Here is a 14,979-nt window from a genome sequence, read left to right as displayed (position 1 = left end):
TTTACTGTTCCCATGCTAATGTACACATTGTACAATGAATCGGCCAGACCATTCATTATATAATTTCTACATTAGTCAGAATTATTCCATGCATTCATAGCAACAATCTTAGCTTGATCGCCTTGGTCATCTTCCTTGAACTCAGGAGCATTCTATGTCAGAAACCTTGCCAGATTCAGAGTGGGCAGATAAAACATCATTTTTTATTGCCACCTCTTGAAATGCAAGCTGTTGAACTTCTCAGGTTTTTCCCCATGGGATACTGAGATAGGTACAGCGGGGGCAACATGCACAGTCGACACCAAAGGTCCCTTACCATTTCCAGAATTTTATCCGTTAGTCATTTTCAGAAACTGAAACACACACACAAGGTGTAAGTTCACTTGAAAATTTGTAGATAAAATATTGAACACAAATTATATAAGCAATATCAAAATAAACGTCTTAAGATTGTTAGAAAACAATGATATATTGCATATATAATTTAATAAGGGGATTTACACACTTTATAATCCATAAACAATGGATTCCATATAAAACTTTTCCAACACTTCTCTTTTCCAATATGGGACAAACACTTTACCACATTTTAAGTAGCAATCTTTGAGTGACAATTTTTATTCACCTACTAACCAAATTACACAAACAAACATATGATATTGTAGCCCTCATATGATCTTCAAACTATCGTATCCCTCGGAATCGAGAACACCAATTGGACCAAATGAGGCTGAGGAGAGACCGGAGGAAGAACTCACAAAGGAGGAATCTATGTTCACCCAGAGCCCGATACCATCAAACTCCTTACCATTCTTCCATGCCGGCCACTGGTATGCACATCTACAACTCAAGTCTCCGATACATCAAGATGACCTCCAGATGCACCGTTGCTATGCTCCAGCATCCCACATGTTGGCATAGGGTTATGCCTAGCCATAATTAGCACTATTATCGACACACCTAGATTCAAATATAACACGAGCTAACTGTACAAACAACAACACATTAGTGCCAGCTGCACAACAAGCCATCACAAGCTCAAAACCGACCATGGACCCGAAAAGAGCCTCATAGAGCACCATGAAGGGATGTAGTCCCACATCGAGAAATAAGTGCTCCACCTACCTCAGCTTGGCTATGTAAGGTCAAATCTCTCTCCTCGTATACTAAGCAATCAATGCTTATCTACTGTTATTCTGTCAACATATCACTCTGACTTAGGCATCAGAGAGTTAAAGGCCTCCCAAGGCGTGGTCTATGTTCTAACGACGTAGTGTGTTCTGTTCAACAGACATGGTTAAGTGTTAAGTGCGTAACAAAGTCAAGAAAATGAGTAACCAAACGAGATTAGCTTTGAGGGAAATTCGTGACGTTAACACTACACATCTTACAAAAATCAATGGTCCAATCGTACTTAAACGTGAGCATGGCTCGGATTTGAGCAATACCGAACTCATATAACATCTATGGGAACGCCTGTCGGATCAAATACGTCAATTGATGGATGATCAGAACCATAGCATGAGTCCCACGCCATACTTCTTTTTCAAGAATCTCTTTTACCATCCTAAGAGTCGCCTTCACCAGGGTAACAACAGACGACGTCATTAGTGCCGACAGCAAGCCAAAAGCCTTCAATGTGACTGGAAAGCTAGAAATATGAACCTCCCCTAAATCACACAATCCATCAAGGCTGCCGTCACGAACAAAGCCATAAAACCCAAGGGCCATTAGAAACCTCATGATCTCCTTCCTCCTCCTACATGAATTTTATCATGAATTAATCTCCTTGAGCACGCATTTGGAGACGATTCTTATATCCTCACTCGGAGGTCAATGCACCGATCACAACCTTAGGCGCCAGTCTTTTCTTCACCCCCAACAATCTGCCTATGACAAAGGATTGTTGGGACATTGTGACATCTCCGACGGCCCCATCAAAAGCAATCTTACGCACCCTTCTTCTTGATGGAAAAGGCAAAAATGAATTGAGTAGAGAATTCATCAAACATGGTGTTGGGGAACAGATGGGTGCCAAGCAAAATTTTTGAAACCTAGAGGAAAAACCCTATGGAGGAGGCGGATCTAGTTCTCATCTTCCATCTTCTTGAACACTACGACATCATAATATTAAGTTATAAATGGCGGCATAAGTATATATATGGATCCAAAATATGTCACACATGTCATTAAATTAATGCAGTGTATAATACATATTATCGGACCGATCGACCGGATGGAATGTGTATTATAACAAACTATTACACATAGCGTTCAATTGAAAAGTACAATTTTACAAGAAACTATTAGGCACAAGAGGCCGTCACCTCAGGCACCAAAACCCAAAAAGGCACAAGAATTTTTTAAAACATATATTGTTAAAAAATAACAATTACGCCCGAATTCAGAATTTCTTAAATATTAAGTAGGGAGTTTTTCCAATGAGGACTATCTTGATGGGGACTAGTTGAAGACTTTCAATTTGTTTGATAATTAGACCTATTTTCTAATCATATTTTTTGTTTCAACTGTTTAGATTTTATGTTTATATAATTAGATTACTTATACAAATTTTTAACCAATTTAGTGATCATTAAAGTATCAAACTAGATCAAATAAATGGACGAACCATATATGTTAAACATGAATCGTTCAAGTTCATAATGAGTAACTCACATTTGCATATGACTCAACAATTCTCAATTTGGATGAAAACTTACAGTGATAATCTACTCATATATATCTAGAAATTAAACAGTCAAGATATGAAAATGACATCGAAAAGTGGGTGAATCAAAGTGGCCCTCAACTAGTTCTCAACAAGGTGGTCCTCGTTGGAAATGCTTAAATATTTAGATTTGATTTTATGTCTAAAACTAAGTGTACATTATAGTTGTTGCATATATAAAAGGGGAGCACATCACCTGTGCTCAAGTATGAGAATTTATATGCATCAGTTACTTGTTAAGTTTCCAGCATCTTGACCGATTATCTGAAAATTGAGAGCACACGCATATATGTTGCCAAGTTTGCGTATTTATGACTTCATCTGATCTTTGCTTTCCATATTCTTGTGATCTCCTCCATACATTTAGTTAACGTACTACCTAAGACTTGATCAGACCCAATCAAGCTCGATTGGACTTTTGAAAATCTGATAATTAGTAACAAAGGTAGTTTGTTGACAGTAATATTTTGATTCATAATTATACGATTGAAATTAATTACTGTGGTATTTTTGAGAAAATGATATTTGAATTAGAAACTATCTAAAATGTGCTATTTCAAACACTGGTGTGTGACCTAGTATAGATAGATTGGTCTAGTACGTTTTTGTCATACTCTAAACATCAAAGGACAACACAGACTGAAATGTGCTGAAGTATGAAGGAAATAAGCATTAAATGGGAGTGCATGCAGGGGTCAGTGAGAGAAATGAGTCGGGGGATTGCTTGGTTTTGGGGTTACAAAAAGAAGAAGAAGAAGATGGGTGGGTGCCAAAGAAGGGACTGGCCCTATGAAATAAGTTATTGCCTTATTGGAGATCGATGATGTTTGGGGAATAATAATGTGAGGAAAAGAGGATAAGGCAGAGATGCATTGCATGCTGCTAACATGGAACCAAACAGAGATCACTCTGAATAGAATTTTGATGGAACTCATTTTTGCTATATATGCATGTTTCTTACATGTGACGCTTGTCTCCCTTTCCATGTGTTCATTAACTTTGTGTCCCTGCCTTTGCCATTTCCATAGCTTCTCGGACGACTTTAAATTATTTTTGGATGTGCTTTCCAATTAAATTTCTGCATCAAGATCGAAATAAACGTTACTACGTGAAACCTAGTTTACTATTATGAAATCTAACTAGTACATGGTCCCAAACTCCCAATTTGACCATTTAGTGGCAACCAAAAGTCAAGCCCAAAGGGGTGAGGATAACGGACAAGACTAGCGATGCCCTACAACACAATATGCCAGTTTCTTCAACACAATTTGTCACAATATCCAAGTTTCTGATTGATTTATTCTACCTTCTGAGAGGCCATGCCCAATAAAAGATTGAGGGATTTGAGGCCCAAAAACGAGAGCAAGGATGAGCTCGAGGAAATGGAGTGATTGAAAATTAAGAATATATGTGCAGGTAATCGACCATGTGTTTGAACTTTGAAGTCTATAAAAAAGTCTGCTCGATCTATATACTACGTACGTCTATCCGTTGTTTGGAGGTTCGATTCATTCGATGTGGGAGTGGAATCAAAGAGTTTCTAGTGTTCTGAGTACAAATGAAATTGATGACAAGGAATTCTCACTGTGGAGTTCCTAGATAGATGAAAATTAAATAATTTCGGATCCTAATTGTTTGTGGAGTTAACACATGAAGCAGTTCTTAGATAGAACCCTGGTACGTACCTCTGATTCGTATCTAAAATATGTAGTAATATTAGAGAATGGATCTTTTTAGAGAGAGAGAGAGAGAGAGTCTGCCTTCTCTCTAGAAAAAAAAAGTTTATCCTTTCCTTTATTCACATCTCCTTCCTTCCCAACCTTATTCGTTAGAATCATCTGGGTAGGGGTGGGCACGGGACAGGATGGGACGGGACGGGGCTCATCCCACGTCCCGTCCCACTCTTTTGAATCGGGACGGGATCGGGACGGGACGAAGGTTTTTAAGAATGCATCCCACTCGGGATTAATCCCGGTTGGGACGGGACGGGACAAATCCCACCTTCCTATGAAGTTAAATAAAAACCTATATTTTTATTTTTTTCATAACAAAGTAACATTTAATAATGAAATTTTAACAAAAAAAATACATATTATGTTCAAAATATTATAATTTACCATTATTATTTGAGTTGATATAATTTTAGAGTTATTAAGAACATAAATTAGTTTCATTTTGATATAAATATATAAGAATTTTTAAGTTTTCATTAAAGGTGGGACGAGATGGGACGAAGCGGGATATAAATTATTCGTCCCACGTCCCATCCCACTATTATGAAGCGGGACGGGATCGGGATTTCCGTTTTTTATGCCCACCCCTACATCTGGGTATTAGTTAGTGGGTTTTCTACTTGTTTCTCTCCACTGTTTGATTTGGTTTATCTAGTGGTCTTTGCTCTCCTCCTAGATATTGGAGGCTTCTCCTTTGTTTGGAGTTCTCTACCCAAAACGTGGTAGTCTTTTTTCTGAGATTTGTTTCTCTTTTGGTCCCCTGTTTCCCAGCATGCGATCCTTTGACAACCTTGCCTTCAGGTTGGAGAACAATTGCAACTTGGTGGAAGTCAATAATGGAGTCTCTCTCCTTAGAGCCCTCATATCAGATGTTGTCCCTAATATTGGAGGCATCAAGGGATCTCTCAGACGCTCTTGGAAGCACTTTGGTCCTTTGAAGATTGTACATCTTCACAGTAATGTTTTCTCAATTGTTGTCACTCCAGTGAATGTAGATGAGCTTCTTCTGGGTGGTCCTTGGCACGTCGATAACAAGAGGTTTATTGTGGTACGCTGGAAACCAAATCTCACTGTTAGAGATGTTCATCTTCATAAAGCTTGGTACTGGGTTCAGATCTCAGGACTAACATGGGAGAAGCTCAACAACAACAATGCCAAGGAGATTGGTGCTGAGATTGGTGAGGTGTTGCAGCTGGAAGATATTAGTCAGGAGGATATCACTCTCAGAGCCTATCTCAGAATTAAGGTTCTTTTAAATGTTAGAGATGCGTTTCCAACAGGTTTCTGGCTACCTCTGAACTCTTTCACGAAGACGAGGGTGGAGTTTGCGTATGAGGGACTAAAAGATTTCTGTTATTGTTGTGGAAGACTTGGTCACAAGGAAGATGAGTGCCAGAATCCTTTGCTGATTAACCATGAAAGCTACTGGGGAAGAGGAGGCAGAGATCTTATGGTTTGGACCATGGATGAGAAAGAGTGTGTATTCAGCCCCTGCTCCCTCTTGGCTGAATAATCATCTGAAATTCCGTCGCCAGAAGCCAGCCACGCGCCGGTACCTTGGTTCTATGCCGTTCATTGTCCCCGAGGAAGTTCCTACCCGTGAATGGGCACCTTGGCCAAGGTCTATGGGCAAGAGCCGTTCTATTGTCAGTGGTGATGGTGACCGGAGTGTCTCTTTAACCCCTAGGGCTGAACCCATGACGAACGTGGTTTCAACCAACCTTTTCTCTCTGCCCCAGCAGATCAAAAGTTTGGTGTCTCACCCATTCCCAAGCCCTAACTGGTTGCAGCTCGCTGTAGTCTCTAAGAAAGTTCACGTGGAGCGGTCAATGAAGGCTGACTGCTTTGAGTTGGTATCCCTAGATAATAACAACTCCCAACCAGCTCAGCTTTCTGTTTTTCAGGTGGCCCAACCTTTAAGCCCAGGCACGGACCTCACTCTTAGTGTCTCTAAAGTGGTTAGTGGATTGCAGTTGGGCCAGCCCATCTTGTCAGGTCGGGTTTATGGTTCGGTTCAAGGTGTGAGTTCACTTAATCTTTTTGAACCCGAGAAGTCCCCTCAATTTGATCTGAATTGCGAGCCAGAGCGCTCTCCTTCTCAGCAGCTCCCACCTATTCCTCCCCAAATCAATAACTGCTCAAATAAGTCTCTTCCAATCTCCTCCTCTTTGGGTAAGATTCGATCTTTGTCTGAGTGCTTGAGATTGGAAGGTGGGTTGGTAGTGAGGGATGTCGTGGCCGTGTTAGAGTCCGTGGAAGTGGGAGGAGGTTTTGTTCAGAGAGATCTGAGGATGGTATGGATGAGAGGAGTCTTCGGGTGTATAAGAGAAGAAGGGGAAACATTTATTCGGAGGTTGGGTCTGGTGTCTTGGGTTCGTCTGAGATGGATGCGTCTTCGACAACTGTTGCAGTGGGTGGTGGTGGTTATCCGGCAGGGCAATCCTCTGTTCGGGGCGGTGGTGGCTGGCCGACAGCCACATGCCAGCCATGAGTACACTGCTATCTTGGAACTGTCAAGGGTTAGGGCGCGCCTTGACAGTTCGGAAGCTTGGGGAGTTGGTTCGATCTCAATCTCCTTCTATTGTCTTTTTATCGGAAACGAAACAGTCAAAGTTTAGAATCAACAATCTCAGAAGACATCTTGGCTACTCAAAGGGAATCACAGTTGATCCTACAGTTAGTGGCGCTGGAGGGTTAGCAATTTGGTGGAAGCCTGATGTGGAAGTAAAGATCTTTTCTAAGAGTAAGCACTTGGTGGATGCGGAGGTGAAGTTTTTTTAACTTTAATATCACCGTTCGCATGTTTTTCTTCTATGGCCCTCCTTATCATAGGGATAAGAGAGTGTTTTGGTCTTCTGTCTCTAATTTGGCTATCTCTAGTTCTATTCCTTGTATTTGTGTCGGTGATTTCAATGAAGTTGTTGCTATGTGTGAGAAGGAAGGGGGGCTCCCATGGTCTTAGAGTAAAATTAGGTTCTTAAAGGAATTTATGGATGCCTTGAACTCAGGAGCATTCTACGTCAGAAACCTTGCCAGATTCAGAGTGGGCAGATAAAACATCATTTTTTATTACCACCTCTTGAAATGCAAGCTGTTGAACTTCTCAGGTTTTTCCCCATGGGATACTGAGATAGGTACAGCGGGGGCAACATGCACAGTCGACACCAAATGTCCCTTACCATTTCCAGAATTTTATCCGTTAGTCATTTTCAGAAACTGAAACACACACACACAAGGTGTAAGTTCACTTGAAAATTTGTAGATAAAATATTGAACACAAATTATATAAACAATATCAAAATAAACGTCTTAAGATTGTTAGAAAACAATGATATATTGCATATATAATTTAATAAGGGGATTTACACACTTTATAATCCATAAACAATGGATTCCATATAAAACTTTTCCAACACTTCTCTTTTCCAATATGGGACAAACACTTTACCACATTTTAAGTAGCAATCTTTGAGTGACAATTTTTATTCACCTACTAGGGTCAGCTGGTTGCTTGAGGGAGATCGAAATACGAAGTTCTTATATGTCACTACGGTCTACAGGAGGAAGAAGAACAGAATCAGTAGCTTATGTTTGGATAATGGCAATTGGATTAGTGGGGAGGCGCAGATTAGTGATGCGTTTGCTGATTTCTTTGGTAATTTGTATTGCACTTCTGGCTCTAGAAGACTGGAGGATACGCTGATGGTAGTGGATAGTCATATATTTGAGAGTGAGAACTTGTCATTGGCAATGCCTTTCTCTCCTGATGAAATTAGGAAGGCAGTGATGCAGTTAGGGAATTGGAAGGCCCCGGGGCCGGATGGTTATCCTGATCATTTTTACAAGGAGCATTGGGAAGTGGTTTCTGGGAGTATCAATAGTGCAGTTGCTTGTTTCAGAAATGGTGATTCTTCTGTGGTGAGCCTTAACAAGACCAATATTGTCCTTTTGCCGAAAGTGCCTCTCCCTGAGAATATGTCTCAATTTCGCCCGATCAGCTTATGTAATAGCTCTATGAAGATTATCTCAAAACTTCTTGCAATAGATTGAAAGCTCTTCTTCCTAGTCTTATCTTAGAGCAACAGAACGCCTTCGTTCCTGGTAGGCTGATTCAAGATAATCTTATCTTAGCGCATGAAGCTTACCATTACCTCAACTTGAAGAGGTCAAAGAAAGGTCATGAATTCGCCTTAAAGTTGGATATGCAAAAGGCTTATGATAGGGTTGAATGGGACTTTCTCGAGGCAGCTTTGTTGAAGTTTGGTTTTAGTTTGGCGTGGGTGAGGTTGATTATGAAGGTGGTTACCTCGGTTTCTTTCTCAATCATGATCAATGGGAAGCATGGGAGCTATTTTAATCCTTCAAGAGGGCTGCGACAAGGGGATCACCTGTCGCCTTATCTTTTTCTTATTATTGGGGAAGTTTTATCAAGGAATATTGAAGCTGAGATCAGAAAGGAGAATCTTCAAAGTATAAAGCTTAGTCCTCAATGTCCAGGGCTCTCTCATCTTATGTTTGCTGACGATACAATCCTGTTCTCTAAGGCCACTGTCTCAAATTATAGGGCTTTGAAGTCGATCTTGGACTCTTATTGTGTTGCTTCTGGACAAGCTGTTAACCTTGGCAAGTCATCAGTTTTCTTCTCTGTTAACTCTCATCCTGAAATTCGTGAGATGGTTACAGCGGAGTTGGAAATTCCTATCAGTTCTCAGCCGGGAATTTATCTCGGTCTTCCCACTATTTGGGGAAATTCCAAGAAAAGTGCGATGGCTTACATACGAGAGAGAATTAATCAAAAAATTCAAGGGTGGAAGGCTAATATTCTTTCTCAAGCTAGAAGAGAGGTGCTTATTAAAGCTGTTGCCATGGCTGTTCCAGCCTACCCTATGGCTATCTTTCTGCTTCCGAAGGCGCTTTGCAAAAAAATCAACTCTAATCTTTCTAAGTTTTGGTGGGGATTCAATGAGTATAAAGAGAAAATGCACTGGAAGTGTTGGGATGACCTTTGCAAGGGAAAATTTGAAGGTGGTCTTGGATTCAAAAATTTACAGGCATACAACTTGGCTCTTCTTGCTAAGCATTGCTGGAGGCTAGTGAATAACCCTTATTCCTTGTGGGCTCGGGTTCTCAAAGCTAGATATTTTCCCCATGTGAGTTTCTTGAATGCAAAGAAAGGGTCTAGGCCGTCTTGGATTTGGAACAGCATGCTTGCTGGCAGAGACTCTATTGCGGAGAAGTCGATTTGGAGGGTGGGAAACGGTAAGAGCATTGATGTTTGGGTCGATAGATGGGTCCCAAACAACAATGGTGGTCGTATCATTCCTACTGATTTGTCAAACCGGTTCACTCCCTTGTTGGTTGCGGATTTAATTGATTTTCAGAGGAACTGGAACATTGATCACCTGAAAGGGTTTCTTAGTAAGGAGGATATGAGTGCCATTGGTGCAATTGACACTGGTAGTGAGCAGGACAGTGATGTGTTTGTGTGGCCTCACTCAAAAAGCGGCTCTTACTCGGCTATGAGTGGGTACAAGTTGATTTACTCTGAGTTGGGGAAATTCTGTGAAGAAGATAAAGCCTTCCACATCTCACATCATTGATTCCAAAGTTTGGAAAGCTATCTGGCAACCAGGTTTTGTTCCTAAGATCTCTAATTTTATGTGGCGTGCCCTTTCTAATGCTTTGTCCACAAATTGGTGTATTTTTAAGAAAAAATTCATTCCTAGTCCGATGTGTGAGCTGTGTGGAGAGCATCAGGAAACTGTGGAGCATTGTTTGTTGCTTTGTCCTTGGACCAAGGCGGTTTGGTTTGGTAGCACTCTTTGTTACATTCCGGATATAGCTTCAATTTGTACTCTTGATGTTTGGCTGCTTGCTATGTTTAAGAAATTCAGTGGTGGAGATGGTGGTATTTCTAACCTTTTCTTGTTAGTTTGCTTCCATCTATGGGAAATATGGAAGCAAAGATGCAAGGCAGTCATGAAGAAGATTCTCCCAGACCCGGCTGCTACAATTGAGCGTATTCAGCGCAGTTTTGCCGAGTGGTCTGTTGTTCAGCCTATTCTGCCGGAAGGGAATATGGAGGTTGGTCAGGTGGTCAGGTGGCTTCCTCCTCCTCCAGGTTTTGTGAAGGTGAACTTTGATGCCTCTTGGAATTCAAAACATCCTAAGTGTGGATTGGGAGTGGTTATTCGTGATGAGAAGGGTGTGTGTTTAGTGGGAGCAAGTCGTGTCAGTTCTCATAATTCTGCGGTTGAGGCTGAGTCTATGGCGGCTTTGGTGGGGCTTCATATGGTGGCTGACATGCATCACAAGAAGGTGGTGATAGAAGGTGATTGCAAGGAGATTATAAGCGCTCTCATGGGTGATTCTTGTGCTAATTGGAGGTATGTCCCTTTTTAAAAGAAGCTTACTCAGTTGAGTGAGGCTTTTGATGAGGTATTGTGGAATTGGATTCCGCGTGATGTTAACCGTTCAGCGGACGCTGCGGCCAAGCTTGCAATGGTGGAGTTGAGCTCTTCGGAATAGGTGGAGACACCCCCAACTTCCCTCTGTCGGGTGTTGAGGAACGATGGTTTACCAGGACCGCCCTAATGTCTTGTTGTCTGCTTTATTGCTTTAGTTTGGTAGTTGTGTTGTTTGCTGTGATCTTGTGTTTCTTTCTTCTTGTTTGTGTTCTCTGTGTTGTTCTCCTTTTTTTTTTGGGCTTTGCCCTGGTTTATTGAAGTTTCACTTTGACAAAAAGATTCGTATCTAAATTATGTATGTACCTACTTGTCTGGAAATAATGCAATACTCAATTTATCACTAGTGTGCACGCAGCTGTGTTGTGAGTCAACCTGTGATGGGCTAGCTTGATCCATGATTGGGCTGCATGAGTTGCATGCTCTTCTATTGGGCCTTTTATTTAAATCTAATTTGTAATAGGGTTTCTATTTCCTGAGCAGTTGGATGACACGTATCTGGTGTTCATTACCAGTAGTTCCTATTTAAAGCTTGTTCTAGGGCTTCAGCCGTTATCGAATATCAATATAATGTTAGTTTCCTTGCTCGTAAAAACTTATCTATTTTCTCTTTGATACACAAATAGGGCAAGAACCCTAATAAGTGGCATCATAGCCCTTAGATTGGGGAACCTCAATGGGAAAACCACGGCAACCGCCGAGCGGTAGTTTTTAGACAACCGTCTGTGAACTCTCCGATGTGGAATTCGAATTTCAAGTGCAGCGAGAGCTGGCCACCAAACACATGGAGGAGAGCTCTACTAAGATCGCGGCGCTCAGCGATTCTCTGGTCCAGCATAGCACGAATCTAGCATCTCTCTGCGCTGAAATCAATGAGGGATTTAGTTCTTTGCGTGTTCAGCAATCTGCTCCAACAGATGCCAATGGCCTTTTCTTGTGGTCCCTGCGCCCACCCTCGTCCCCATCTACACCACTGTCGAGATCAGTTAACCCCTTCTTTACGCATGGAAACGTTGCGGCTTTGGCTCTTATGAACCCATACCACGCTCAACGTCTCAGGGACCATGAGGTTATACTGGGGCTCAGTGACGCAGACAACTCGAACCCTAAACCGGTGACCACTTCTTCAGACTCCACCAACATTCCTACTCTTGGTAATGCCTTGGGGGTGCTTCGACTCAGCCTCGTGTGAGTGAGAAAGGGGAGTCCAGCTTTGGTCACAATCACTCTCGTTTACCTAACTAGAACCTCATTTTTATCAACACACCAGTTTTGGAGCTCATCCTTTTAACCAGTCTTATGGACCAGTCCCTATGCTTCCTTCACACCCAATTTTTTACCCTTATAAATCATACTACAACGTCGCTGGGACTTCGACCACTCTAGCCCCACAATTCTTGAGTCCGGTTCCACCCACTCAAATTCCTCCTCCCACGGAGACCCAGATGCCACCTCCGTTGCAACTACCTCCCCCACCACCTCCTCACTACGGCCACCAATACCCACTTAACCTTCCTCCACCTCAAGCAGATCCTACCTTGCCATCGATGAGGTAGATGAAGTTAGAGTTTGGAACTTTTGGAGGGGGGGGATGATCTAGTTGAGTGGCTCAACAAATCTAAGCAATACTTCAATTTTTACCAAGTCCCTCAGAATCGTCGCCATAGCGGCTATGTACCTCACAGAGCGGGCTGCCGATCATTGGTTCATGTTCCGGCATGATTTTCCGGCTACTTGGCATGGTCTGGTCGATTCACTCATGCGTGAGTTCAGTGAGCACACCCTCATTGAATATCAAGGTGCTTTGGGTCATCTTTCACAAACTGGATCTGTTTATAATTATATTGACCAGTTTATGCGGCTTTCGCATCGTGCTCCTGGGTTCCAACCTCATGCGTTGCTCTCGTTTTTCTTGGGGGTTCTACGAGAGGGAATACGCGCTCATGTGCGGGCTCAACGGCTGGTTACATTGTATGCCGCTTGTGATTTGGCGCACATATATGAGTCTTAAGAGGCCCAACTTCGCGGCGGAGCGCGCGGTGGTTACCAGGCTAGTACCACCACGCCTATTACTTACTGGGCACAACCGGGGGTTGGCGGTGTTTAACAATGGGGGAAGGGGGGGAGGTGCAGCCACCACGAGTACCAGAACCTCAACCACTAGTGAAATGGTTAATTCAAGCTGAATTCCAAGAGCATCGTGCAAGGCAGCAATGTTTTTTTTTGTGACAAACAATATCAACCAGGTCATGACTATAGACGGGGACAAGCAATTATGACATTCGAGATTATACAAGAGGAGATAGATCAGCCGGAGTTGCCAGATTTACAAGTTAATGAACCGGTAGAGAGGGAACCAGTTGAAGAATGTGAGCCAGAAATTGACAGTAGTTCCTATTTAAAGCTTGTTCTAGGGTTTAAGTTGTTATTGAATATCAATATGGATATATACCAGACCATTGATTCCTAGCCTTCAAGCAAAATGTAGGGTTTGGTATTACTGGCAATGAACTGAATGAAGACCGATGACTTTAGGGAGTCATTCCATTTCCCCTTCAAAATGTCATTTACTAATAACACTATGTATGGGAGACCATGCCGTACGCTAATATGTTGGGCTGAAGTATGCGAAGCCGTTCTTCCCAGACCTGATGTAGTTAAGCATTTGCGGAGGTCGTTGCTAAATTAAGGAAGGCTTGAAAGCTGCACATAGTCGACAAAAGACCTATGTCGATCGACATAGGAGGAATGTAGATTTTCATGTCGAAGATCGTGTCTTGTTGAAAGTCTCACCCATACAAGGCATTGTCCGTTTTGGAAAAAAAGATTGCCAAGTTGTCACTGCGGTTTATTGGACCTTTCCAAATTATAAAAAGAGTTGGTGATTTAGCCTATCGACTAGATCTACCATAACATTTTTCCTACGTGCATAACGTTTTCCATGTATCTATGTTATAGGAATATAAGCCAGAAAATTCCCATGTCATAGGCAATAGTACCATAGAACTCACGGAGGATGTCACATATGACGAAGCACATGTTCGCATATTAGGCAAGGAAGTAAGAAAACTCAGTGCTAAGGAAATTCCAATGGTGAAGATACAATTGAATCAACATGATGAAAACGAGGCTTCATGGGAGTTAGAATCATAAATGAGAAAGAAACACCCGCATTTGTTCATAGAACAAATGGAACAAAGTACGTAAAATTTGAGAACGAATTTTCTTTTAAGGTGGGTAGACTGTAATACCCCGAAATTTAGTATTTACTATTTAGTACTCTAAGGTTATATTAACTTAGAATTAATTCAAATTTTCTTCTAATATTTCTCTTTAGAAACCAATGGTGCTAAGGTACATACTTTCAAAGATAGAAAATTTCTCTTTGTAAGTATTAGACCATGACTTGAATACGTTAGCTCATATTCTTGCATATACTTGATACTTTGTAATCGAGTTTAAGACTAATACTAATAGTATTATCTTTTATGCATTATATTAATATTAGATAGTGCAAATATATTGAAAACCTTATGAAATGAATATACTAAATTCCTTTACTTTTTAGAATAACACATATAAATGTGTTTGTTATATATATATATAATCCTTATGCCAATATTTTTTTAACCTAGCTGATTTATTTTTATGTTTTACCATATCACACTAGTTTTTTTTCTTTGAAGTTTTGTATTCCTTCTTGGCCTATTTATAGTTGTGAGCTGCCTCAAGTTTTCTTCACACTTCAAAATCAGAAATCATGTAAGTCTAGAGTTCCCTTAGTTGATAGAAAACTCAACCATCAAATGTTTCTCAAACTAAAATTCTAGCTTTCACTCTTTCTCTCTTAAAAAAGTTTCTTCTTTACTAAAGTAATCCAACTTTGAATCCAATTCAAAACCTTCATTTCACCCCTGAAACATCAAGGTAAGTACATCATACATCCTTTTAATCTTTTAGCTTTTAAGATTTATCAAAGTGCATAGCTAAGGATAAAATGTAAATTACCATGTTTTGGTAAGAGTTATATATTCGTATTTTATAACATCTAATT

General features: G+C 41.0%; 2 protein-coding genes across 2 annotated transcripts; both read left to right on the top strand.

Annotated features, from left to right (window-relative positions):
- The first annotated feature begins 5,233 nt into the window (after positions 1-5,233).
- LOC126802568 (uncharacterized) lies at positions 5,234-5,974 on the top strand. The gene has a single exon (XM_050530209.1). It carries the CDS (start codon positions 5,234-5,236, stop codon positions 5,972-5,974), a length of 741 nt encoding a protein of 246 aa, XP_050386166.1.
- A 4,217-nt stretch (positions 5,975-10,191) lies between these two features.
- LOC126802565 (uncharacterized) lies at positions 10,192-10,863 on the top strand. The gene has a single exon (XM_050530205.1). The coding sequence runs from the start codon at positions 10,192-10,194 to the stop codon at positions 10,861-10,863; it is 672 nt and encodes a 223-aa protein (XP_050386162.1).
- Positions 10,864-14,979: the final 4,116 nt, after the last annotated feature.

This window comes from Argentina anserina, chromosome 7 (assembly GCF_933775445.1).
Source record: "Argentina anserina chromosome 7, drPotAnse1.1, whole genome shotgun sequence".
NCBI lineage: Eukaryota > Viridiplantae > Streptophyta > Magnoliopsida > Rosales > Rosaceae > Argentina > Argentina anserina.
This window is presented reverse-complemented; position numbering and strand designations above follow the sequence as displayed.

Excerpts from the sequence above, each read along its gene's own strand:
- LOC126802568 (XM_050530209.1), top strand. The coding sequence starts at position 5,234 with ATGCGATCCTTTGACAACCTTGCCTTCAGGTTGGAGAACAATTGCAAC.
- LOC126802565 (XM_050530205.1), top strand. The coding sequence starts at position 10,192 with ATGTGTGAGCTGTGTGGAGAGCATCAGGAAACTGTGGAGCATTGTTTG.